General features: G+C 29.3%; 2 protein-coding genes across 2 annotated transcripts in view; both read right to left on the bottom strand.

Annotated features, from left to right (window-relative positions):
* LOC145242752 (protocadherin Fat 4-like) overlaps nt 1-5,140 on the bottom strand; it is a 161,068-nt gene extending 155,928 nt beyond the window's left edge. The window contains exon 1 of the mRNA XM_080105893.1: nt 4,791-5,140. The gene's annotated coding sequence lies outside the window, so the exon portion shown is untranslated. The remainder of the gene's footprint in view (nt 1-4,790) is intronic.
* Nucleotides 5,141-5,542: 402 nt separating this feature from the next.
* LOC145242946 (protocadherin beta-15-like) lies at nt 5,543-25,162 on the bottom strand. The gene is made up of 4 exons (XM_080106055.1): nt 24,964-25,162; nt 16,660-19,061; nt 8,367-8,490; nt 5,543-5,891 (listed from the first exon to the last, which is right to left on the bottom strand). Exons 2-4 carry the CDS (start codon nt 19,045-19,047, stop codon nt 5,740-5,742), a joined length of 2,664 nt encoding a protein of 887 aa, XP_079962181.1. The 5' UTR covers nt 19,048-19,061; nt 24,964-25,162; the 3' UTR covers nt 5,543-5,739.
* Nucleotides 25,163-25,519: the final 357 nt, after the last annotated feature.

Genomic DNA, 25,519 nt, shown 5'->3' with positions numbered 1-25,519 from the left:
TTAGGTGTTACTTGTGAGTGTGGTATTTCTAAGTGTAGGTAGAATTATGGGGGTGGTAGTAGTTGTGGAAGAATTTATTTTGGTATTGTAATGAATGCAAATATTTTTTTTCTTTGCAGTAAGAATGAAATTTTGGAGGTACTTTACAATTTTAAGGGTCATTTTTATATTGTTCTGTTCATTAGTGAGATGTTCTAGACTGTGCATTGTAGTGTTTTAATGTACATATCTATTAGGCCTTTGTTGATGGTAGTGTGAGTAGTAATGGATGTAGTCATTCTTATTAGTCGTTTTTTTTAAAATAAACTTGGTATGATAATGTGTTGTTGTTTTTGTGAATAAACATGTCAAGAAATGGTAAAGAGCTATTTTGTTCAGATTCAAATGTTAGACATATATGCTGCCACACATGCCTTCATGCAGCCTCCTATGCCACTCAGTGCATGGCAAGTGGATAGCAACTCAATATAGCTGAAATGACGTTTCAAATATATGTGGTGGTATTTACTGGAAACACACTCACATTTGATCCTCATGATACACATGACTTCTATGGACTGTAATCTTGCTACCTGTTGTTTTATATCTGATGCAGCTGGTTCTGGCAGAAATTCTTGTCTGAAAAAAAACAGAACTTCCCAACCTTCCTGCTAGCTTCTACATTTCTGTCACAATTTTCTAATTAACATTTAACATGCTTGTAAGTATCTCAAGAACATTGAACTGCAGCTCAAAGTTCGGAATTTTTTAATCTAACTAACTCTCTTCCAATATTTTGGTGCTTTTTAGTCATCTATGGTCTCTAGTACTTCCAATAGTACACAAAAACAAACTGCTATTAAATACTTCAAATGGTCTTAAAATAAAAGAATGTATATTTTTCACAAACACCTTGTATATACAGATCTATTCTTAAAATACAAAACTGTGATTATATTTTATACTAATGTACTAAGAAAATAATGTTTTTAGCTAAAATATACAAATAAAAATCTGAAAACTGAAAATGCATTATTTTATTTTTACTATTCTTTTATTTCATTTACTGATAGGTGTATATTAAACATTTATTTAAGAATTTTGCATCTATACTTGTAAAAATACTAAAAACTGTTTTGTTAAAATGATTTATGGAAAAAAGTTATTTAGTAAACTAGATTTGTATAATCCTAAAAATGTAATAAGTAGTAAAATTAAGCTTAGATCAAATGTTTTATTTAATTGAGATTTTCATGAACATAGTTTATTATAAACATAGTTTATTATAACAAAGTTTAATGGTGTGATAGAATTTAACAAGAAAATTACGTATTAAAAAAATAACTATTTTATATTGTACTAGCGGGAGCGCCTGGCATTGCCCTGGTGTTTGTGAAGGCGAAAAAGAAAGTGAAAGAAAACGTGAGATTTCACCGCTGTGCTATGACACGAAAGGAAGTGAAAAGTGTTCAAATTTAGCGATGAAAAAGTTGACATGCAGAAAGTAAAAGTTAAGCGAATGAGTTCACGCAGGTGCGGAAATGAAATCATGCACTTAAGTTTGGAAATGAAATCATGCACTTAAGTTCAGCTTTCCACCCACTGTTGTTGGGGAAAACCAGCTCCCCACAAAAAGGGGGAGCTCTGACAGTATCCAAATGAATAGCAATTGTCTGATATGAGAGGTTTCCCCCACAGTGATCAAAGCTAATTGCTTTCTGGACGTCCCTGGTAGAAAAGCTGGGAAGCTGCCTTCGCTTTCGATTAGTTTTGCTTTTATATGAAAAACACCAACAAACATGCAAGAGGATGAAATAGCATGAATTTTATAAAAGTCTATCAAAATAAATCTGGAGACGATGTCCCTTCACAATTCGTGGATATTATAATCTAGGGAGTATATAAAAAGTTCTAAAACATAGTAACACCATCAAGAACTCTCGTAAAAAAAGCCTTTGTTGCACATACAGAAACGCGCGCACCTCATTTGCCTTTTATATATAACTAGCGGGGGGTACCTGGCGCTGCCCAGGTATTTGTAGGTGTGTGTGTTTGGTGGGTGGGGGGTGGGGTAAATCAGAACAAAAAGGAAACTTAACGATAGTGATTTAAAAAAAAAAAAGATGGGGGTTGGTGGCATGTGGGCTCAAACCCGGAACCTTGAGGCCTATAGACTGAGCCTGAACACCTGCGCTATGGCAACAATGTTAATGTAAAAGCGATTAAAGTAAGTAAAGTCAACGAGGTTTGATTGACAGGTCGCTGCTTAATGAGGTCATCGCGGGAGCGTTACGATGACGGGGCAGTTTTTTGATGTTTGTTTACTTTGTTTCACTGCGGGATCATTTTTTCATTTAGTGCAGGGCAGTTTGGGCTTCCCCAAGATGATGGGAGAGGGGAGAACCAGCTCCCCTCTGAAAGGAGATTGTCCAAATTGAATAGCAATTGTCTGATATAAGGAAAAAACCACATTGATCAAAGCTGATTACTTTTGGACGTTCCTGGCGAATCACGCTGAGAACGATGTAACAATCTTCGTATTAGTTTCGCTTTTATTATATGAAAAAGGCGAATCTACACGCGCCGATCGAAAAATGTTGAATATTTAGCTTTCGAAAGTCGGGCAAATTAAATACACACGTGACCCCAGTTTGTAACTCGTAGGTATTATGATTTCGACATGATATAAAAGGTTTTTAAAATGAGCGACGGCCTCGAGAAGCCGCCGAAAAAAATCCTTTTGCAGACATATACAAAAAGCGAACATACATACATACATTTTCGCTTTTATATGTTTAGAAGATAGAAATAGAGATCAATTGCAAATATTGCAGGTTTTTAGAGGAGCCAAATGATTAATTCATGTAGAATTATTTCCCTTGAACTTATTTACATGATATCTGCTTCATTTGATAAATTTGTAATATGATGAATTTAATTAATAACAAAAAATGGGTGCTAGTGCACTTATGATTCGCGCTATATGATATATATATATATAGAAAACGCTATTAAAAAAAGTCGATAAAATTATTACTAATAAATGTGTAGTAATTTCATTTATTTCAATATTCATAAACAGTAAAACTTATTAAAAAAGTCGATAAAATTCATGATCATTTAGTTACTATGGCAACTAAAACATGTCCTTTGCTCATGCGTAGGGAGAAGTCAGTGTTTTTTTTAACTTTAATGCATTTTCATGTGATCTAAATAAATAAGAAATACTGATATATTTTTAAGGATATTTAATGTTTTCAAATTGTATAGATCTACTCAACGATTTCATAATAAATTAATTGTATTTACAAAATGTTGCCTGAAAGCATTTTTATTTTCATTTTTCTTTTCAATTTTATTAATTTTTTTAAATTATAAAAAATAAAGCCTTCAATAGTTAAATTTTATTTATTATGGTACCAGTTAGTCATTACATTATTAATTAAACTGGTACTGGTCGCGATTTGAGTTCCCTGCCGAACACCATAAAGAAACACTGACTTCTCCTTACGCATGAGCAAAGGACATGTTTTAGTTGCCATAGTAACTAAATGATCATGAATTTTATCGACTTTTTTTCATAAGTTTTACTGTTTATGAATATTGAAATAAATGAAATTACTACACATTTATTAGTAATAATTTTATCGACTTTTTTTATACGTTTTTCATAAACAGTAAAACGTATAAAAAAAGTCGATAAAAGTGAGACAAAAACAGTAAAATGTCGTCATTTAAAAAGAAAATGCTATTAAAAAAAAAATCGGTACTGTTTATGAATATTGAAATAAATGAAATTACTACAGATTTATTAATTATAATTTTATCGACTTTTTAAAATTACTAAAAATTTATTAATAACAAAAAATGGGTGCTAGTGCACTTATGATTCGCGCTATATGATATATATATATATAGAAAACGCTATTAAAAAAAGTCGATAAAATTATTACTAATAAATGTGTAGTAATTTCATTTATTTCAATATTCATAAACAGTAAAACTTATGAAAAAAAGTCGATAAAATTCATGATCATTTAGTTACTATGGCAACTAAAACATGTCCTTTGCTCATGCGTAAGGAGAAGTCAGTGTTTTTTTATGGTGTTCGGCAGGGAACTCAAATCGCGACCAGTACCAGTTTAATTAATAATGTAATGACTAACTGGTACCATAATAAATAAAATTTAACTATTGAAGGCTTTATTTTTTATAATTTAAAAAAATTAATAAAATTGAAAAGAAAAACAAAAAATGAAAATAAAAATGCTTTCAGGCAACATTTTGTAAATACAATTAATTTATTATGAAATCGTTGAGTAGATCTATACAATTTGAAAACATTAAATATCCTTAAAAATATATCAGTATTTCTTATTTATTTAGATCACATGAAAATGCATTAAAGTTAAAAATAAAATATGTAAGACTTTTAATAATATATTCACAAAAATCGTATATTTTATATATTTATGTAGAAAAACATTCATGTGAGTTATGAGAAGTAAGATGGAGTAATAGATTTGCTTAATGGTGTCTTAGAACTAAAGGAAAGGAGAAGAAAAAGTTACAGAGAAATATTTTAATACTGTACAGAAATCTTTAGCATAGAATATTTAAATGAATACATAAAAAAAAAATTCAGGAAAAATAAACTATTTCAGTTATTACAACAAAAAAATGTGAAAATTAACATATAAATTTTCAGGCTGAAATATGTGTATCATTTATGAATGATGGTCACCTGAAAGTTCGTTTGTTAATGAAAACAAAGTATCGAATAAAAGTAAATACAGGAACATTTTACTTACCTTTTATTATCTACAATTTGATGTTAATTTAAATATGTTGTCAGGTGATACTTGTTAAATACTTGTTCAATATCAGAAATAAGATTTTGAAGTTTAAATGTTCAACAAAATAGTTGTCCTAAAAGTATAGAGTATGTGTAATGGCTGCATCTATCAGGAAGAAGATGATGTTGTTCATGTGGAATGTAAAATGCACCAAACCACATTCATAAGTTCTTTTTATGAATCAGATATAAAAATGTGTTAAATTTTTATAAAAATTATTATAGGTGTAAATTTTGAGATTTAACTGGGGGAAAAAAATAAGAAAGAATTAAATTAGTTTTTAACAATATTTTTCTTTTATTCCCAGAATGCAATGTGTTATTCATCCAGTAAGATCTGCATTCTTCTTTCTATCCAATCCATGCGTCTTTAATTTTAAAATATTTCTTGGTTAAATAAAAGAAAAATATAAATTCCTTGAAATCATGATTGATTTTGTAACCTATTTAAATTATATTTAATTTTTTTTTATATTAATTGAAGTGGCTATGAATTCTATGAAGTAGATTGGAATACTTTTTTCTTTGAAAATTTGCAAAATACAATAAACTATAAATTAACATTAGTCATGTTATGACAATGAAAAATTGATAGTTTCGTTTCTCATTAATTCTATCTCTCCAAATGATATTAAGAAATAAAATATCAGATTTGTAGACATTGACTCATAAAAATCAAGTAAATTATGAAATTTGTAGTTTATACACACACACACACACACACACACACACACACACACACACACACACACACACACACACACACGCTGTGTGTGTGTGTGTTAATTGTTTATGAAAGAACTTAATGCTAAAATGTTTCTATCATTGAATATTTAAACAACTGTAATATGATGTAGTAAATTAAATGTCCGTGTGGTGATTGAACTTTACTTGTCTTAGGATTATTAGTTTTTGATTGGTACTGGAGGTAAGGGTCTTGTGTTTGAAGTCTGTTCATTGTTCATTTCTATAAGATTTCTTGATTGTGGGTAAGGAGCAGAAATATCACTTTTGTTTACATGGCTTGATTGAACTGATGATTTCCTGGCAGATCGATCTGGAAATATATAAATGTAGATATGTATATCAATTTTGCTTAGATATCCTGAAGTTTTGTAGGTTTAATAATTTCAAAATTCATAAACTGTGTATATGGAATGTATATAAAAAAATTTAATGAATTTTTAAAAAAAATATTTATCATAATTATATATATATATATATATTATATATGCAACTTTACAATGCCAAATGAAATATTTGTACAGCAGAAAAAACAGAAAAATAAAATAAAAGGAAAAAAAATCAAACGTAAAGCTATTTTCTAAATTTTAAAATGATTCAACTCACGTGGTCAATTTTTCCACATATTTACTAAAATACTCCTGTTAGAATCATTCTTTCTTTTTTCATCCTAATGACTTGACCTGACATTGCTAAGCCTAAATAAGTCTAGCTACAACATGCCAATACATATGTAGTGAAAATGTTAGTATGAATAAAAATTCATACTAAATTAATATTGTAATTGAGCATTACCATAACTCTTAGAAAGAAAACCATCAAAAGTATATATATATATATATATATATATATATATATATATATATATAATATCCTCATATTTCTATCAAATCATATAGAATTTAATGTAATATTCTATTTTTAAAAGAACAAATAATGAATATCATTAAAGGGAATATCAGTAAGGTTAAGCATTATAATTTTTTTAAATATTAAATATTTTTGCAGTTTGTGGCCCATTGCATATTCTGGCATTTTACATCAACAGATGAAAGATGCCAAACAGAAACTTTTTGATTTTTTGGACGAAGATGCTATAAAACTTTTAAATTAAGGAAAAATATTGAAATAGAGAAGAAAATAGTCATTGTACGGTAATTTTAATGAAAAAAAAAATTTATTATTTGTTACAAAGAAAATATAATGAAAATTTATGGAAAAATGTGTTTTTTAAGAACACATTATTATACTTGAAAAAGTAAGAAAAAACATTCAAATCCAGAAAAACATTGTATTTCCATGTTTTTCGTGATAGATGCATTGATTAAATTTTTAAATAATCTATGTATGAGATATGTTTGAAAGCCAAATTACAACACAATATTATAAAAATAAACAAATACTTATTTATTTAAAATTAATATTTTGGAGATATACTCCATTCTCAGAATTTTATACATTTTTTTTCTTTTTTCTTGCCATGTTAAATTGAAAAAAAAAACAGTTAGTAAAGAGTCCACATTTTGTTGTCTGTAGTAGATAACAACATGCAGAGTCTTAACTAACTGTTTTTTTTTCTTCAATTTAACATCATGGCAAAAAAAAAAAAATGTATGAAATTTTGAGGATAGAGTACATCTCCAAAATATTAATTTTAAACAAATAAATATTTGTTTATTTTCATAATATTACATTTTAATTTGGCTTTCAAACATATACATATTTTATTTTAAAAACATTGTATGATAATTTTTATGAAAAAGAAAAATTGTTTAACATATAAAATATGATGAAAAATATGTTAGGAAAAAATTTAGAATTTAATTCTTTTGCTTTTTTGTACTCCTTTCTAATCTCAGCGATTATGTTGGGGTTAGTTTTTTTTATATATAGGATGAAAAAGAAAAACAATTTCTTGTATTGTTTTTATTTTAATTTTTTTTTTTCAAGGTTAAAAATTTTTCTTTTAAATTTGCAAACTTCTAAAAAATTTTCTGTGCTTGTTAGTGCAGATGATAACAAAGAAGAATAAGGAGTAGAAAAAGTGGAAGAAAGGTGTTTGACTGGTATAATATATTAATATAGAGACAAAGGGATAAACTAATTTATTTAACTTTTTTAATCTTATGCAAGATTTAATTCGTAATTGTCAGTTGTCATCTACTGCAATCTTATTAGCTAAGTGTTTTGGCATCTTCTGGGGGTTTGCATTACCCGTCGCAAGATGCTGAGAAAATGTCAGTTAACATGGATCGTAAAATGTTGAAATATCAAATATTGTACATTCATTCATTAATCTAATTAATATTAATCATTTAATTAAATGCAATATGAAAAAAAGAATTCTTTTATAAATATACTAGCTGGACGTGTGCATCGGCATTGCCTGAAAAGATTTAATAATCCAAGAAATTCTTGCTTTCACCTTTAAACACATTAACATTTTTACTTAGTTTTTTTTTTTTAATTATCTAGAATTATTAATCACAGTTATCTGTAAAGTATTAATAATAATATACAAATAATTATGTACATTGAAACCTTTCTATTATTTCATATGCATGATTACAGCAACATATGTAAACGGAAAGAATTTCTTTGTTGATTATCAAATCAATATATTTACTATGAATTATTTCTGCTGCTTTCCAAATTATCTGAATCAGTTTTCATTTAGACAGTTTCATTCTGGACAGATTCAATTTCTTTTCGACTTTTACATATATTTAGTTTATATTCATATATAAATATTTTATATTATTACAATCTTTTTAATTTTAGACATTACCTGATGTTCCTTGAGTATTTCCAGTATTTTCTTCCCTCCAGCTCAAGTCAACTTCTGATTGGGAAGGTACAGCAGATCTCCAGGTAAAATAATCAGGTGGAATTGAAATATTTTGTGCATACATCTAGTTAGATAGAATAATAACAAAAAAGTGAACATTATGATAAACAGAAACTTCTTTTAACCCACTCACAGAAATTTAGCTAAATAGATATTTAGATAAGTATTAATAAGAGCTTCTTCATCAATAATAATGATGTATTTTTAATGAAAAATTAAACAACATTTGAATAAAATCAAATGATTAATTATCATAAAATTAAATGATTTTTATTATGTATTTTTATTCAGCAACAAATGTAGTTGAATCATTATTGATAACAAATTATTTTGAGATAAATTAAAAATAAAATATTACTTAATTACACCACACATACCTCTTTCAAAGTACAACTGTAAAATAAAATATTAGTAAACTAGCAAGACTTGTGCAATGGTGTTGCTCAGTGGAAAAATGACATAAAGCCAGAACAGATTCATTAAAAGAACTCTTCCCTCTCAAAAACAAATAAAACTATAATTATGTAGTGCATTTTCATAGACTGAGCTAATATTGTTTAGTTTGTTTTATGAAATCGTAATTGAGGTCCCCACTACAAGAAACCAATGTTAAAAAGCACATTAATTAACATATAAGAGAATGTGCTTCCACCCCACTATAATGGAAAAGAATGAAATGTTTTTTGAAGGAATATTTTAAGCAATTGGGAAACAATAAATAGAAATGTAAAAATATATGTTAGTTAATTTTTTTAAAAGTTTGTATATGTGCGTGACCTCCTTGCCTCCCAGTAAAGAAAATTAATGAATAAGGAATGTTTACGAAGACATATTTCAATCAACCCTAAAACTATTGATTCTGGTGCTTTTGCTTGCAATGAAGGAGAAATCCTTATAGACAGTGGTAAATTCATTTTGTTTTGATGAAGTGATTGGTAATGACCTAGAATAGAAACTCACACAGTTGGGTTGGTAGCCTGTGTAAGGAATGGAAAAATCTCTAAACAAAAATAAATGTGAAAAAGGTAGGTGAGTTAAGCTATACAAAAATGTGCATAATGCCAAAAAGAAAAAATTGTACATAAATCTCCCACCCCAATACAGGAAAGTAATTAAAAAATGTAAGCATAGGAATATGACAATCAACCCTAAGACCCTTGGTTTTTGGTGTAATTTAATGTAGGAGAATCCTTTTACATTGAGTTATTTTGTTGTTTACACATTGCTCGTTGTCAAGAAATAATGCACATGAATATAACAGAATGGAAAAAAAGCATGGAAAGCACATTAATCAATCTTAAAACCATTGTTTCTGGTGTGTTTCAATGATTAAGAATTCCTTCTAGATAGAGTCCTTATGAGGTGGTTTAGAAGATAAGAAATTAAGCTAATAAAATGAAATGTAAACAACAACAGTAACAACTGTAAAACAAATAATAATCATGAGAATGAGTGTAACCATAATATTTAAAATAGTAAAAATAATCAAAATATTAATGATGGAATAAAAATAATACTACTAATGAGTACAGTATTAATACTACCACTGCTATTACAAATACAACCAATGAAGAACAAAAAAGTTGGGAAAGTAAAGCTAGATTTGAAAAGATGAAATAACTGAAATGTGTAAATTAAGAATTTTTATTTCAGACAGAAGTTAGTTTTGAAGGAAGGCTTTAAATCCACTTTCTGTTCCACATGTTAAGTGGGAAATTGCCGTGATGACCATAAAGATTAAAAAAAAAAATTGTAAAGTACAAAAAAAAATCTCTGAAACTTAAACTGCCATTTGAATGATTCAAATCACTTTTCTGTTCTGCACATTAAGTGCGAAATTGTCGCGATGGACATAAAAATAAAATAAAAATTGTTAAGCGCCAAAAAAAATCACACAAACCTGTAATTGTTTTTAGTTTTAATTGAATTTGAAGTATTTAAACTGCCAAGCTAAATGTAATTTCTAAAGTAAAAGAATTGTTATGTGAGCATCTTATTGTATACTCATACGGAGTACAGGCCATGGTGAAACAATAATATTACTAAGATGGCGAAGGGTAGTATGTTAAAAATAAAAAAGTATTCTGTACCTGCAATGAAAAGCATATGAGTAAAAGCTACCTCTAAAAGTTAAGTTAACTGAGAAAATCTTACAAGTTTCTTATTTGTTGTTAATGTGTTTGAAACAAATCATTGCATTGAATCAGTTGCCAGAGTAGAGGTGTACCACAGGCAATAATCCTCACAAAATTACTTTTGTAAGGTTTTACATCTATAAGAAAACCAAAATAGAAAAAGCAGTATATTCAGGTTTGCCTGGGTGTCCGTAGATAGAAAGTAATGGAAGCAAATGGTTGATTAGTGTTTGTGTCTCACTCGTTATTTATGCATGTAAACAAAGGCTATATATAGGATTCAAGCATATAAAACAGTAAGTCATCATGTATTTACCTCTGTGAATGGGCTTGGATCATTTTAGATGAAGCTGGTGAGAATGAAAGAAACAGTTAAATTTGTTTTGTGTGCTGGCTGATGTGCTATATTGTTTAGTCTTAAACTATTCAAAAGAAACCGTAAACTAATATTTCTGTAATCTGAGAAACACAAGCAATGAAATTGGCCGGAGTTTGTGGCGGGAGTGATCATTATTTTAAGAAATGCAAACGGAAGAATTAATGTTAAATGTAGTTGCAAAAGAAGCAAACACAGATGGTGCTTTTAGGAAAAAAATGTAGCAACTGTATTAATGTTTCCACTCTCTTTGAGGAGAGGACTAGTAAGAAATAGTGAGAGACAAATTACTATATTACACTTATGAAGATGACATGTGGATGAAAGTTACTCTCTTCAGAATTAATATAATAATTTGTGATAACAAACAAAAGCCACTGGTAATAATCACAAAATCTACATCAGAAAATGGCTAATTGTGGAACCATATTGAAGTTTTATATGGTGTCTATGTTTGCAAAGTTAAAATTTCTTTTTGTGGAGGGCAAAACTGTTATTTTATTAATATAGAATAGATCCAAGAAATAAATTTAAAAATCTCTCTCTATATATATATAAAGTAGTAGCATTTGTGTGTGTGTGTGTGTGTCTGTGTACAACTCCCCATGTTCAAAGTAATATAAAGGTGATATGTGTGTACGCCTCTCCAGGTCAGAAATATTAATTTCCATGATAGGATACTTCTGTCAAAGGAGACATTATGTTTTATACGTAATTTCTATATATAGCATTCTTCAAACCACATCTATATTGATTGAGTTACGGTCATTTGCATATCACATTAAATTAAATCTATTTAAATAATTGGCTCGATGATATTACTTATTCAACATAATAGCCTTGTTTCAACTGTATTATTTAAAAATATAATTTAAAATTTAATTATTTAGTTTATTTTCATTTCAATTTACATTTGATTTAACTTATTTTATCTGAAATGTGAAACCATTTAATTTTCAAACCAGAAAACCAAAGGGGGAATTACTGTGATAGTTTAATTCTTTGCAAAAATTGTTTAAAACAGAGCACGTTATTAAATATTTTCTGTAATAGATTTGTTTTCATTACAAAATATTCTTCTAAGCTGAATTATTATTTTTATTTTTAATTCGGAGGTAATTTTTTTTTGCTTATTCTTAATTTTTAAGTAACCTTTTTATTATTTGTTATTGTCGGGTTATCCATTTCTTTCACTGTATTTAGTAGTTTTATTTTTCTTTATTTTCAATGCCGATGCCCGGGGGAAGGGAGGCTATGGAGTTAGAAAAAAATAATTAAAACTAATGTCCTGATTTACTTGCATCCCCACAAGGGCAGAGTTAGTCAGACACAGGGCCAATTTTCAATGTGAGCAAAATCCATCACCCATGCATTATTTGCTCTTTTTTTTTTTATAAAATTTAATCGGTGTTGCCCAGGATTTATTATAATAATTATACCATAGCAAGTGTGTTTAATTGCCTGTGAAACTGATTTTCTTTATAATTTATTTAATATAAAATATAACTTTTTTTACCATATATGATATCACATACATCACTATGGTATAATTATTACCATAAATCGGTATTATTTTAGTTTACCGACCCCTCAACATTCAGCTTTGAAATGTCAACTATTATAGGTTTTTGGGTACGGTGAGAACGAATATCACATTTATTTCTTGCGCGAATGAGAAGTTATTCATAAGGCAAATGTGCAGCAAAGTCCCGTGCAAAGCCTGGGTATCTTTGCTAGTAAATAAATAAAATGGCCATTTTTCATAATATTTAAAAATATAGATGTATAACATCTTAATTTATTAATATTATAAAAGCAAAGGAGTAAAATAAGCCTAGAATTTTATAAATTTTATTTAACCTAAGCAAAATATGAACAACTATTAAAATAATCAAATAGTTTGATTGCATGCTACTTGTTTATTACTATCTTTAATCTATATATATAAAATGTAAAGTTGGTTCGTTCTAAATGAATAAAACCATATTTCTACGTTACCAATTTATTTGAAATTTTCAGACAACCCATTTTTAGAGTCGAGGTATGTTTTTATGTTATTAAAATAAATTTACCTCACGAATTATTAAAATTAAAATATTAAATAAAATAAATATATTTTTTTAACCGTTACTGCGAATCTGTTCTGTTGATAAAACTGAACTTCCGGTTCGATTCATTTCACAGCCACGAATTGACGAAAGATTTAATTTTCTGTTTAGTAAGTAAAAAAAAAAACAAAAAAAAACATAATTCATTTGTTTATCTTCCAAATTTTTTAATTTACACATTTTTTCTTTATTATGTGAGGCCAAAAAAAAAGTTGTCGCTTGCTTTTTGAGTTTTCTTTTTTTGTTTTTCGATATAAGATTGGTTGGAATAATAAAAAAAACACGATTTAAAAAATAGCGCGCATAACTCTCTGCATTAGCACCGAAAAATGTTACTAAACATTTATTAATAATTTCTCACTTTTACAAACATTTGATTTTAAATTCCTTTTTAAATGACGACTTTTATCGACTTTTTTTTTTAAATATCCCCCCCCCAATGGTGTTTATTAGCCCCCCCCCCTCCAGAAGTGATGTTTATTCCGGAAGCTGTTCTTAAGATTTGGAGGTTGGGGGGGGGGGGAGATTCCAAGGTGGACCTAATTTAAAAAAAAAAAAAAAAAAAAAAAAAGTTTTTTATGCGCACATAAGCAACTATTTTTTTATTAACTTTTTTTTTTTTACTTTTTTATTTAAAAATTAGTAAATTTCAATTGTAGCGTCTACCCCGGAACTAATTTTGACAGTGACATTGAACATTCACCGTTTCCGGAGAGCTCCAAGAAAAAGACAAAAAAAAGCCGTGGCGCCAAATTCAAGGAGTCTCTCGCCCTCTTTTTGGTCGCACACCCCAGAGGAGTAAGATGCGCTACTGCCACGCTCTGTCGCTCATGCGCGACACACCCTGTCCCATTTCCAATGGTGAAACCACACAAAAAAGAAAAGACATTCTTCTGATCTATTCACACCGCTCCTTACCCGAATGAATTTTTTAAAGAAAATTAATTTATCGTTTCATCCCAACTTATCGCCAAAAACATTTGACCAGTCGGGAAGGATTTCTTCTTCTTTATTTTCGGACTAAAAATAACACGAATGTGATGCAGTACCCCAGGGCAAATAAATTCACACCTATTATAACATTGATTATTTGTTTTTAATTAATTTTTCTAAATATTTATTTTCTTATTAATGTTTTTTGAAAAATTAATTTTAAGTGAGCTGTTTGTTGTTTTGCCCAGCGAGCACCTCGCTTCACAATGAATGCAATAATAAATCATTTATCATTAATATGTGTTTTTGGTTTTGTGTTGAATGAAACTTTTTTTTTTCATTACAACAATAATGAACCAATTAAAATCTTCCGGCATGCGTTTAAGGGTTACAAAATTATCAATAAATCGTTTAGTTACTAAGCCAACGTCAGTAAATAAAAAAAATGTTACGTGCGCATGCATTAGCCTTGACTAGGGGGGGGGGTAAGGGAGCGACCATTAAATAATTATGCTGGTCGCCATGGAACTCAACGCCCAAGGAGTACCTAAAGTGGCACTTATGCACTTATGTTATCGTGCTATTTTTTAAAATAGTATTTTCATGTTAAATTCAAATTTTACAATATGTTTTTCTTTTATTAATTTGTTAAGTGAAAGTACAGATAACCCGGTCGGTTTCTAATGTGATAAAAATCTAGCCCCCTCCCCAAAAAAAAGGAGTACTCTGGATAATAACAAAACATTAAAATTGCCTCAGTCTCGAAAGATTTCTTCTCTACTGAACGAGGAAAAAAACGGTGAAGTGTAGTTCACCTTCTGTTTCTCTCCCCTCTCTCAATATCTCTCTCTATCCATCTCTCCCTTTCCCTCTCTCAATCTATCTTTCTCTCTATATCACCCTCTCCATCTCTCTTTGAGCCCCTTTCTTTCTCTAACTCCCTCTATCTCTCTCCTTTCCTCCCACTCATCCCTCTCTGTTTCTAACTCTCCTCCTCTCTCTGTTTATCTATCAATCCCTTTATCTCTCTATCTCCTTCTCTTTCTCTATTTTCCTCTCACTTTCTCTTTTCTATCTATATATCTTCCTCTCTATCTGTCCATCTCTAATCCCTCATCCTATTTTAGTCTCCTAAATTAATTACAGTGAATAAGGCATTGTCAAAACATGGATAAATCCTATTTTAGTCACCTAATTTACTGACTGTGAGAATAGAAGTTATTTGGAAATTACTGCTACCTTGAACAGCACCAGAAGTAACTGGTAAAACCTTTATTAATTAAATTGATTTTGGCAGCCATTTGGTAACAAAATGACATAGCCTTAGCCCTTGCTGCATGAGGAATACCTGCGACCTTGCTGCCAAGTAGAAGAATTATTTATTCTACTTTAAAACATTCAATTTTTCAAAAATCTCATCTTCGACATCTCCAAAACATCCAATATGGGGAAAAATATTGCAGAAATGCAAACTTATTATTTAGGATCAATACACAATGGTACGCAAAAAATCACTTGAGGCTCTTGGTCGATCCTTGCAAGATTTGCGTGGCAATGTCAGACCATTTGGGAATGCAGTAATATTGCTTGCAGGAGATTTCAGACAAATGTTACCTGTTATTCTTCAATCAACACCAGCAGATGAAATAAATGCTTGCCTCAAATACTCTACTTTTTTGTTCCATGTGAAGCTATTAAACTTAACTCAAAATATGCATGTCCAGTTGCCGACTGTTCGATCTGCACAAAAACTTTTGCATCTCTTGTGGGAAATTGGGTACGAAAAAGTGCCAGCTGATCAGAGTTAAGGGCAAAATTCTTTGACTTTTAACTTCTGTAATTTCTGTAATTTTATTTCATCAAAAGAATAGTTAGTTTAAAATGTTTTTGCAGATATTCAAATTATAAGAATTCCATTTGACTGAGTGAATGAGCTATTCTTGCAGGTCAATACAAAGATGCCCATGAACTTAACGCTATTATTCAATGTAAAATTCCAAGTGAGGTAGTCAAATACAAATCCATCGACACTGTTGTGAAAGCAGATAAAGTGGTTAATTATCCAACAGCTATATTTGCCAGGGATGCCACCGCATGTATTGCAACTGAAATTTGGTGTACTAATTATCATGTTGTGAAATATAAACGAATCCAAGCTTTGCAATGGCACAAAGCTTGCAGTAAAAAAAAAATTAACAAACAATATCATAGAAACAACAATCTTAACAGGACCTTTCACAGATGAATATATCTTCATTCCATGCATTCCTATGATTCCACCGGATACATCATTACACTTTAGGAAATTGAACTTTCCAATTCTATTGTCATTTGCAATAACCATCAACAAAGCACAGGGAACAATCTTTACAATTGTGGGCCTTACAGTTACACACTGACTGTTTTTTCACATGGACAATTTATATTACGTATTCAAGAGTCACCAAACTGGAAAATCTCTATATCAGCTAAGAAAATGAAACAACAAAAACTGTGTACCCATGGAAAATGGAAAATTAAACCTATAAGAAACATGCTTTTTCTCATTTTGGAACTTTTTCCATTGCGCCAATTTGAGCCACAGCAACGCGTGGCAGGGTACAGCTAGTGTAAAATAAATATATAAATTAGTTGAGATCTTCTGTACAATCTTTTTAAAAATAATAATTTAATGGACTTACTTGTGATGGAAGATCATTTGGTGGTTGTAATTTCTGTGGAATTCTATCTGCAGAAGTTGATTGTCTTGATGTTGTCATGTGAGTATTTGTAGATGGATCTTGGTTTATTGGTAATGGCTGAGCAGGATGAGGCCAAGTGTTTCCTGGGTAAGAAGGAGCAATAAGTTGTCTCTGTTCCCCAACATATCTATTAGAAGGATCAAGTGCTTGGGCATAGGCCACATTTGACTGACCATTACATCGAATGATGCAGATTGATAATGAAGCTGTAATGAAGACAGCTATTGTGACTGCTATGACTGTAATAATAATGACGAGATTAAGATGCACCTTCTCTTCAGTGTGAAGCTGAACAACATTTAACATTTCTGATGTGTTGTTGCTGATAGTGAGTGTTAAAAAGAGAGTAGTTGTTGCTGATAGAACTGGCCTACCACTATCCTTGACAAGAATGTCAAGCTGATAGGAGCCAGCATTTTGTTGGCTGAGTTGTCTATTGAAAGCTAGGAAACCAGTGTACTGGTTGATGGTGAACATCTGTTTGTCATTGCCTCTGATTATTTGATATTTTAGAAATGCATTCTCTTGACTATCACTGTCGGCTGCCTTTATTTGTGTGATGTTCTTGTTTCTGGCATCAGGGTAATATGTGACATGTAGATTGTAAGGTTTAACACTGGGAAATGTAAAATATGGAGCATTATCATTTTTATCAGTGACCTCAACAATCACATTGACTGTGTTATTGAGAGATGGTGTTCCATTGTCTTTCACAAACACCTTGAAGTGATAAGTATGTTGAAACTCATGATCAAGAGACATAATTGCTGATAGTAATCCATTTGTGGTTATTTTGAAAGGTAAGAAGTGTTTGTTGTTATTGGTGATGAGAGAATATGTGAGCTTTCCTCCATCTCTCAAGTCTGGATCAGTGGCATTGATGTAGCCAAGAGTAATTCTTGAGTTTTGATTCTCATCAATGAAGAATTTAAATGTGTCTTTTGTAAATTGTGGCCTTACATCATTGATGTCCATCACTTGAATGGAGAATTTGCTGTTACTATGAAGAGGAGGAGAGCCTTTATCTTGACAACTGATCACAACATCATGGTGCTCTTCTTTCTCTCTGTCAAGAGGATTTTTCAGTGTCACTTCATATTTCTTTGTACCTAAATTCTGAAGCTGAAATTTATCATGATGAAGATGACAAGTGACATCTCCATTTTGTCCGTCATCATTGTCTATTACTTTCACATAAGCAATGAAACTGTTTATTTTAGCATTTTCTAATATTTCAACTGTATTTCCATTTAATGATGATGGAAGATTTATATCAATAATTGGTGCACTGTTCTCATGTTTGATCATATTAACATTAACTGTTGCAAAAGAACTCAGTGATGGATTTCCCTCATCTTCTGTTTTAACATATAACTTATTAATAATTTTTTCCCCAGAATTAAATTTTTTCTGCAAGAAGATTTGTCCAGTTGTTTCAATTAATTGAAAATATGATTTTGCTTTCTCTGTTGTCTCTTGACTCCAAGAATATGAAACTCTTCCATTTTGTCCTGAATCCAAATCAGTTGCTGATAAAATAGCAATTGGTGTGACTTTACTTTCTTCATTCTTTATTGAAATGTTGTAAATTTTTTGAGAAAATATTGGAAAATTATCATTAACATCAATTACTGAAATATGAACATTAAGTATGTTTTGCTTAGGAGGAGTTCCTGCATCTTTAGCCACAACTTGTACAACATAAGAATCTTTAGTTTCTCTATCTAAACTTTCTTCCAGTTTTATTCCTAACATTGATCTTCCAGCAACTCCTGGTGTAGTAAATAATGAAAATGGTTCATTTTTCATCCTTTTAAGCTCATATGTAATTTTTGAATTCAAAATTCCGACATCTTTATCAATTGCATTAGGGATCATTTTTTTAGCTCCTATACCAATATCTTCTAAAAATGCAATATTGATTTGTTTTTCTGGAAATTCTGGTTTGTGATCATTGATATCTTTTACGATGACTTTAATTTCTAAAATCCTCATTGAAGAAGTTCCCTTACGAACAGCTACATCAATGAGTTGAAAGCATTGTTCATTACGTTTACACATTGCTTCTGCATCCAATGTGATTGTTGCATAGAGTTTGCCTGTTTTCTTGGATACTTTGAAATATTGAGAACTATCAATCTTTCCTTGTAGTTGACTAAATGTGATGAGTTTCTTGTCTTGGTAGGCCATGTTCTCCATTATCTTAGAATCAGTAGAAATGTCACCAATGTAGGTACCGGGGCCTTTTCCTTCTTCTACAGTGTAAGTTAGGTCTACACAAAGACCAAAAGATAGTGTGCATAAGAGAATATATATCAATCCAAGCATGATTGATTTAGTACCTGTAAAACAGAGATAAGTATTTTCATATCCATAAAATTTATACATTTACAAATAAAGAATAAATGTGATCTTTTTGAATAAAAAATATTTTTTTCAATTTTAACTTTTTAAAGTTTTGTACATGTTTCATTGTTATTAGAGCAAAATTCAAAAATCCAAATATTGATTTCAAGTAAAACCGATGGTATATACTTTTTTGGTTTTTTTCTTTACAAAGGAATCACATCAAGAATTGTAGGCCATTCAAGGATAAGGGTTAACGAATGTACGGTAGTTATTTGGACAATAGCGTAGTAATCGTTAGTAGTAAAAATTTGATAAATTGGATGAGTCATCAAGAACTTGTTTATGTTGGACTTAAAGACGATCATATTGTAGTCAGCTAGAAAGCAGGCAAATGGAACAGAGTTTCACAGCTGGGCAGTTTTAAAAAAGGAGCTTTGTTCATGGAATCTACGTTTTGGTTTAGGCACAGATAAATAGTGGGGGGGATTATTTATAGTGGTTTCAGCTAGGCAAGTGTTTTCAATGAAGGTTTGGCAAGGCGGAACCATAGAATGGAGCTCAGATGAATACTTGCCATGTAAATAATAATAGAGCAGAGATAGGCTAGCAACATCTCTTTTGTGGGGGAAGATATTGCAGGGAAGAAAAAACAGCATCACCTACTGGGCTATGAAGTCGATTTTGAATTCTGCCAAGGCAGGATAGAGTGCTTCAAGCAACTCCTGCCTAGATGTGGCAACAGTACTCCATCCTAGGATGTACTTGGCTTTTATACATGTAAAGAATTGCATCGGCAGTAAGATATCTACTGGAGTGGTAGAATGATCCAACCATTTTTTCAACAACATTGGCAAGGGAGTTGATGTACATGTTCCCTTTCAAATTAAGTGGAGAGATCAGAACCAGAAGTTTGTCAAAACATGTAGTCTCACCAAGATGAGAGCCATTCATTTCAATTGATGCCAAACGAGGGTCAGAGCATTGATGATGGAAAGATGGAAGCTTGGTTTTGGATGCATTAAAATTAACCAGCCACTCCTTGACTTAATTTCCATGTTGCAGTAATGAACACAAACAAAAATTACAAAAACGGTAATGTAGAAAATTAATTATTCATGAAACCTTTTTCAGAAACAATTAGTAAAAATTCAGTTTTTCTAAATTGGCCTAAGATTTTCAGTTTTCAGAAAATAATTACCTCCCTTGTTATGATTTAGAATCTCCAGCTTATTTTTTTAAGCAAAACTCAATTTTCGTTAATAATTAATTTTCTACCTTATCACTTTTCATAATTTTTAGATATATTCATTACTGCAATATGACACTTAAGTAGATACCATTGGTTTTATTTCAATTTAATATTTCGATTTTAGAATTTCACTCTAATAATGAAGAAATGCAGCATTTTGAATGAAAATTCACTTCTGTATTTTTATAAACCTTAATTTATGAAATAAGGCACTTTATCTCTGTGGTTCGTTCCTTATGGACTTTGGAATGGCTGGACCGATTTTTTTGAAATTTCATACAAGGATACTTCATGTTTCTGGCAGTGTTCTTAGATAGGTTTTGTATCAGAATATCTGATAAGTCTCAATAATCGGAAAAATACAACTATGAAGTCTGATTTTGACTAAAGTTAACACTTTTATACAACTTAACATTGCAAATGCATTTGAAAAATTATATCACCACACAAGCAGAATGGCCCAGCAGATAAAATCAACTGTTGGTTCTTTGATAAGACAGTGGTATATTTGAAATGAAGGTTTTTGTTTAGAGAATAATTTTATAAACACTGGGGTTTCATTGCATTAATATTTTAGGAAACATCCATAATACATACACACATATATTCTGCATAATCATATTGATACGTCAGTTCTTGTTCGATCATTGGAATTAAGTGACATTGAGCCTGGCTAGTACCAGATGGCTAACCATTTGAGAATAGCAGGCATAGTATGTGAGAGGAGGATAAAACAATCTAGCAAAAAATGGATCCCTGAGAATACCTTTAGCAAGTAGTTTAATATAATTTACTAATCAACGCATATGTTGACACAACAGAATAACCACTTCCTAAATAAAATTCTGTACTTAACCATTAGTTAATCTCTTCAGAGAAAGTATGCAGTTTTTTTATATACACAGAAACATAATTTACAAAATTACTAAGCATATATTCTTAAAACACAAAAATAAGCCTGTATTTTATGCCTTTCATTTTCAGTTAAAAATGCAAATAAAATATGAAAATTAGAAAGTGTAAAACTGATTTTTTTTACTAAGTCAAATGAGAAATCAATTTTTACTGACAAGTTTATATAATGCATTCATTTAAGAATTTTGCATCTACACTTATAAAAAATTTCTAGAAACTGTTTGGTTTTAAAATGACTGAAAAAATGTTAGTGCTACATCTCAATAAAAAATAAATGGTAAGCTTAGATCAGGTGTCATGTTTGAATGAGATTTTCATAAACTCACTATAGTATAACACCAAGTTAAATGGCGTGTAGAATTTAGGAAGTAAAAATATGTATTAAAAAAATAATTAAAATTACAATATATTGTAGCTTACATTTTATAAGCAAAGATTAGATTTCATGGTAAAGTATTAATCTCATCGAGTTATTTCCCTTAAACATGACATCTACTTTGAGCGCTGTTTACAATTTGTCATTATTCTGAGGGAGACAACTCTTTTACTAAATGATTAATTTATTTTTTCATCTCATAATTTAGGACGCTCAAATCAGCGATATTTTCATTCTTTTAATGTAACAAAGTTGATAACATTAATAATACAAAATGTAATCTTTAAGCGACTATTAACAGAATCGTTTCTGTTTTCATATCATAATTTACAATGCTAAAACTAACAGAACAACATACCTGAACACCTAGAAAAGTCGTCATTTTAAAGGTAAAAGTAAGTTAAAATGTACAAAATGTACCCTTTTTTCACCTCTTTATTTACTGCTGAAAATTCTTGACAATCATGAAAGAAACAAATTGTAAATCGCATTTCACAAAATATGAACAAATTGTTATATAATGCAAATAATAATCCATATTGCCCAATCTCTTGAATTAAACATTCGAGCAGATAATAAAGGAACGCATTTGTATTATTTGCTCTGAATTACTATTCTGATACTGATTGTTATATTCACAACGTTTCGGCCAATGTAACCTTTGACCTTCTGCAGATGCATTTTATCCAGTTCAAGTCCGTGGGGAATTTCGGTTGGACTCGTGGCATAATAGTTAAAAGTGTTTATTAACAATTAGGATACTTTTGTACTTATATTACCATGCTGAAATAATAATATTATTATTTCAAAAACACTTCCTAACATGGGGGAGGGGAGGGTGTTTTGTAACCATTCTGTACTTTTACCCAACACGTTAATCAAAAGATGTCATAAAACTTGAATTTAATTTTAAAATACTATTTTTTAACAAAAAGCACAGTAACATAAGTGATAAGCACTACAATTAGTTTTAAGTGATGACAATCACTTGGAGGTTCATTTTATACTACAAGCAATAATAAAAAATAACAAATTAACGCAGAATGGGAACAATCTATGGTACTTATGCAGAATAACGTTATTATTTAGAAATCCATTCTTAATATGAGGAAGAGAGATTTTTTGGTGCTTATGCAGTTTAGCAACTATATTAAAAAACAAATAAAAATAAAAATATGATGTATGTGCCCATTATGGAATGAAGTTGTCATGAAAGAAAAATTGGCAGACCTGAACGAGAATCACTCCTCTATAATTTTTATAGTATGTAGTATAGTTTTGAGGTTAGGGTGTTTATTCTGAAAGCCGTTCTTAATATGGGGAGGTTGGGGGTATTTATACTATACTGGGTGAGGTTGTAAAAAATACCAACTGCAGAATACTGGTTCAAATTTTGGGGAAGAGGGTGATTCTTGCTCGGATTCAACAAAAAATCACTTAATTTGATAACAAATCCAAAAAAAAAGTTTAAAAAAAAAAAAAAAAGTTTTTAAAAAATTGCATAAGCACCAAAGTTTTTTTTTTTTAAAACTACTCTATATTTTCACTTAACCATTTAATAGACAAAAGATACCATAAAAATTTAATTTAACTTGAAAATACCATATAAAAAAAGCACAGTACCTTCTTTGTATAAGTACCCAATCTATTCTGGTGCTGTTTTACAATTTGTCATTGTTCTGTTGGTTTTAGCATCGTAAATTATGATATGAAAACAGAAATGATTCTCTTAATAGTCGCATAAAGATATTTTGTATTATTAATGTTATCAACTTTGTTACATTAAAAAAAATCGTCATAGCTTTCTTTTTTTAAATGTTTTGATTTAATTAAAAATATTGTTGGTTTGAGCGTCCTAAGTTATAAGATAAAAAAATGAATGAATCTCTCTCAGAACAATGACAAATTGTAAAACAGCACCCTACTTTGTTGAATTTGTTTTATGATTAATTGAAAAATAGATCAGTGAAATATATGAAAATGATGAAATTTGTATAATTTAAAAAAATTAATATGAATATTTGAAAATATACTTACTGTAAGATCTTATAGTTTTTTCTTTAAATGAAGGATTTTGAACAAATTATGTTTATAATTTAAATGACAGTGTACATACACAATAGTCACCATTTTTGTCTAAAAAGTTTTGTTGAAAATAACTTTTAAATTAATTTTGAGATTGGTGATGCTTTTAATTGAAACCAAAATGAAATTTAAACTATCAGGCTTAGTTCTGCATGATAAATCTACTTAAATCTAAGTTATGATATTACTCAAGAAAAATGAATTTATCTTTTATACTAAAAATTTAAATAATGAAAAATTTCCATTTTTTTAAAATTTTTTGTTAATTAGTATGATTAAATTTGTAATATTTACGAAAACGGAAAAAAATATTTTTATGAAATTATGCAACTCTATATTAATAAAATTCTGTGTTCAGTAGTTATCTGTTTACATGCGTTTCTCACCTCTATGTGATTTACATTTACACATTCCTTTTTATTTACTATTAATCATTTATTTATTAAAATCAGAAATTAAATAGCAAAACTTGTTTTTTTATTCTATTTAAAAAAATAATTTCATTTTGAAATTAATTTCATTAAAATATATTTTGTTTCTCAAAAAGTCACTCATTTTAATCTTTTTATTAATAGTGGAAAAAAAAATTGTGACAAAGTAATCAGGAAGTATTTAAGCAGTCAAATAACAAGTTATTTCTGACTTTGAAATTCCTAATCTTCTTTGTGTATTAAAATATTTAGGAGCTATTTACATATGATAATTGTATAAATAGAGATTAAAACAACATTAGCTAAACCAAACAATCCTAAATGCTGAACAAAAATGAAAGTAAAAAAAAACAACTCCTAAGCAACATCAGATAGGTACAGCTAGTTTATTATGAAATCTCTGATTTAATTAGAACAGATTAAAAAGAAAAAAACTCATTTAAGTTATGGCAGCCATTAAAAATAAAATATATAAGTCTTTCTAAAATATATTTTAAATATCATAGATTTTATATATTTGTAAAGAAAGGATATTTGTATGACTAATGAGAAGTAAGATGGAGTAAATATAGATTTGCTTACTGGTGTTTTATAAAGAAATGAAAAAATTTGCAGAAAATACTTTCATACTGTAAAGAATTTTCTTGTATAAAGTATTTAAGAAAACTTTTTATTTTTCTTGAAATCTTCTATATTTCAGGTATTAAAAAGAAAAAGAAAAATATATAAATTTTTCAAGTTGAAATATGTGTCATTTGTGAATGATGACCGCCATAAGAGTAGTTTACTAATGAAAAGAAAGAATCTGATAAAGATAAATATAAGAACATTTTACTTACCTTTCTATGATCTAAAATTTGCTGTTAATTTGAATATATTTTCCAGTGATACTTGTTAAATACTTATTTAGTCAAAGAGATAACATTTTGAACTTGAAATATTCAACCAAGTAGTTGTCCTAAGAAGTATGATGTGTGTGTAATGGCTGTGTGTGTCACAGGAAGAATGAAATCAGGTTGTTTATGTGAAATGTAAAATGCTCCAATCCACATTCGTCTTCATAAATCAGATAAAAAAATTGTCTTTAGTTTTTATTAAAATTATTATAATTTTCAATTTTTATATTTAAAATAAATAAAAATAATAATATACTGAATTTAATTTATTAGCTTTGTTTTTAAAAATATTTTCTTTTGTTCCCAGAATGCAGTGTGTTATTCGTTCAGTAGGATCTGCATTCTTCCTTCTATCCATCCTATGCATCTCTAATTCTCAAGTATTTTTTATTTGAATGAAAGAAAAATACAAGTTCCTTGAAATGCTGATTGATTTTGTACAATGTTTTAACTGATACTTAATTTTTTATATATTTATTTAAGTGGCTATGAAATCTAT

This window comes from Euprymna scolopes, chromosome 21 (genome assembly GCF_053919585.1).
Source record: "Euprymna scolopes isolate OS-2025 chromosome 21, ASM5391958v1, whole genome shotgun sequence".
Lineage (NCBI taxonomy): Eukaryota > Metazoa > Mollusca > Cephalopoda > Sepiida > Sepiolidae > Euprymna > Euprymna scolopes.
Note: the sequence above shows the minus strand (reverse complement) of the source record. Positions and strands in the feature narration are given on the sequence as shown.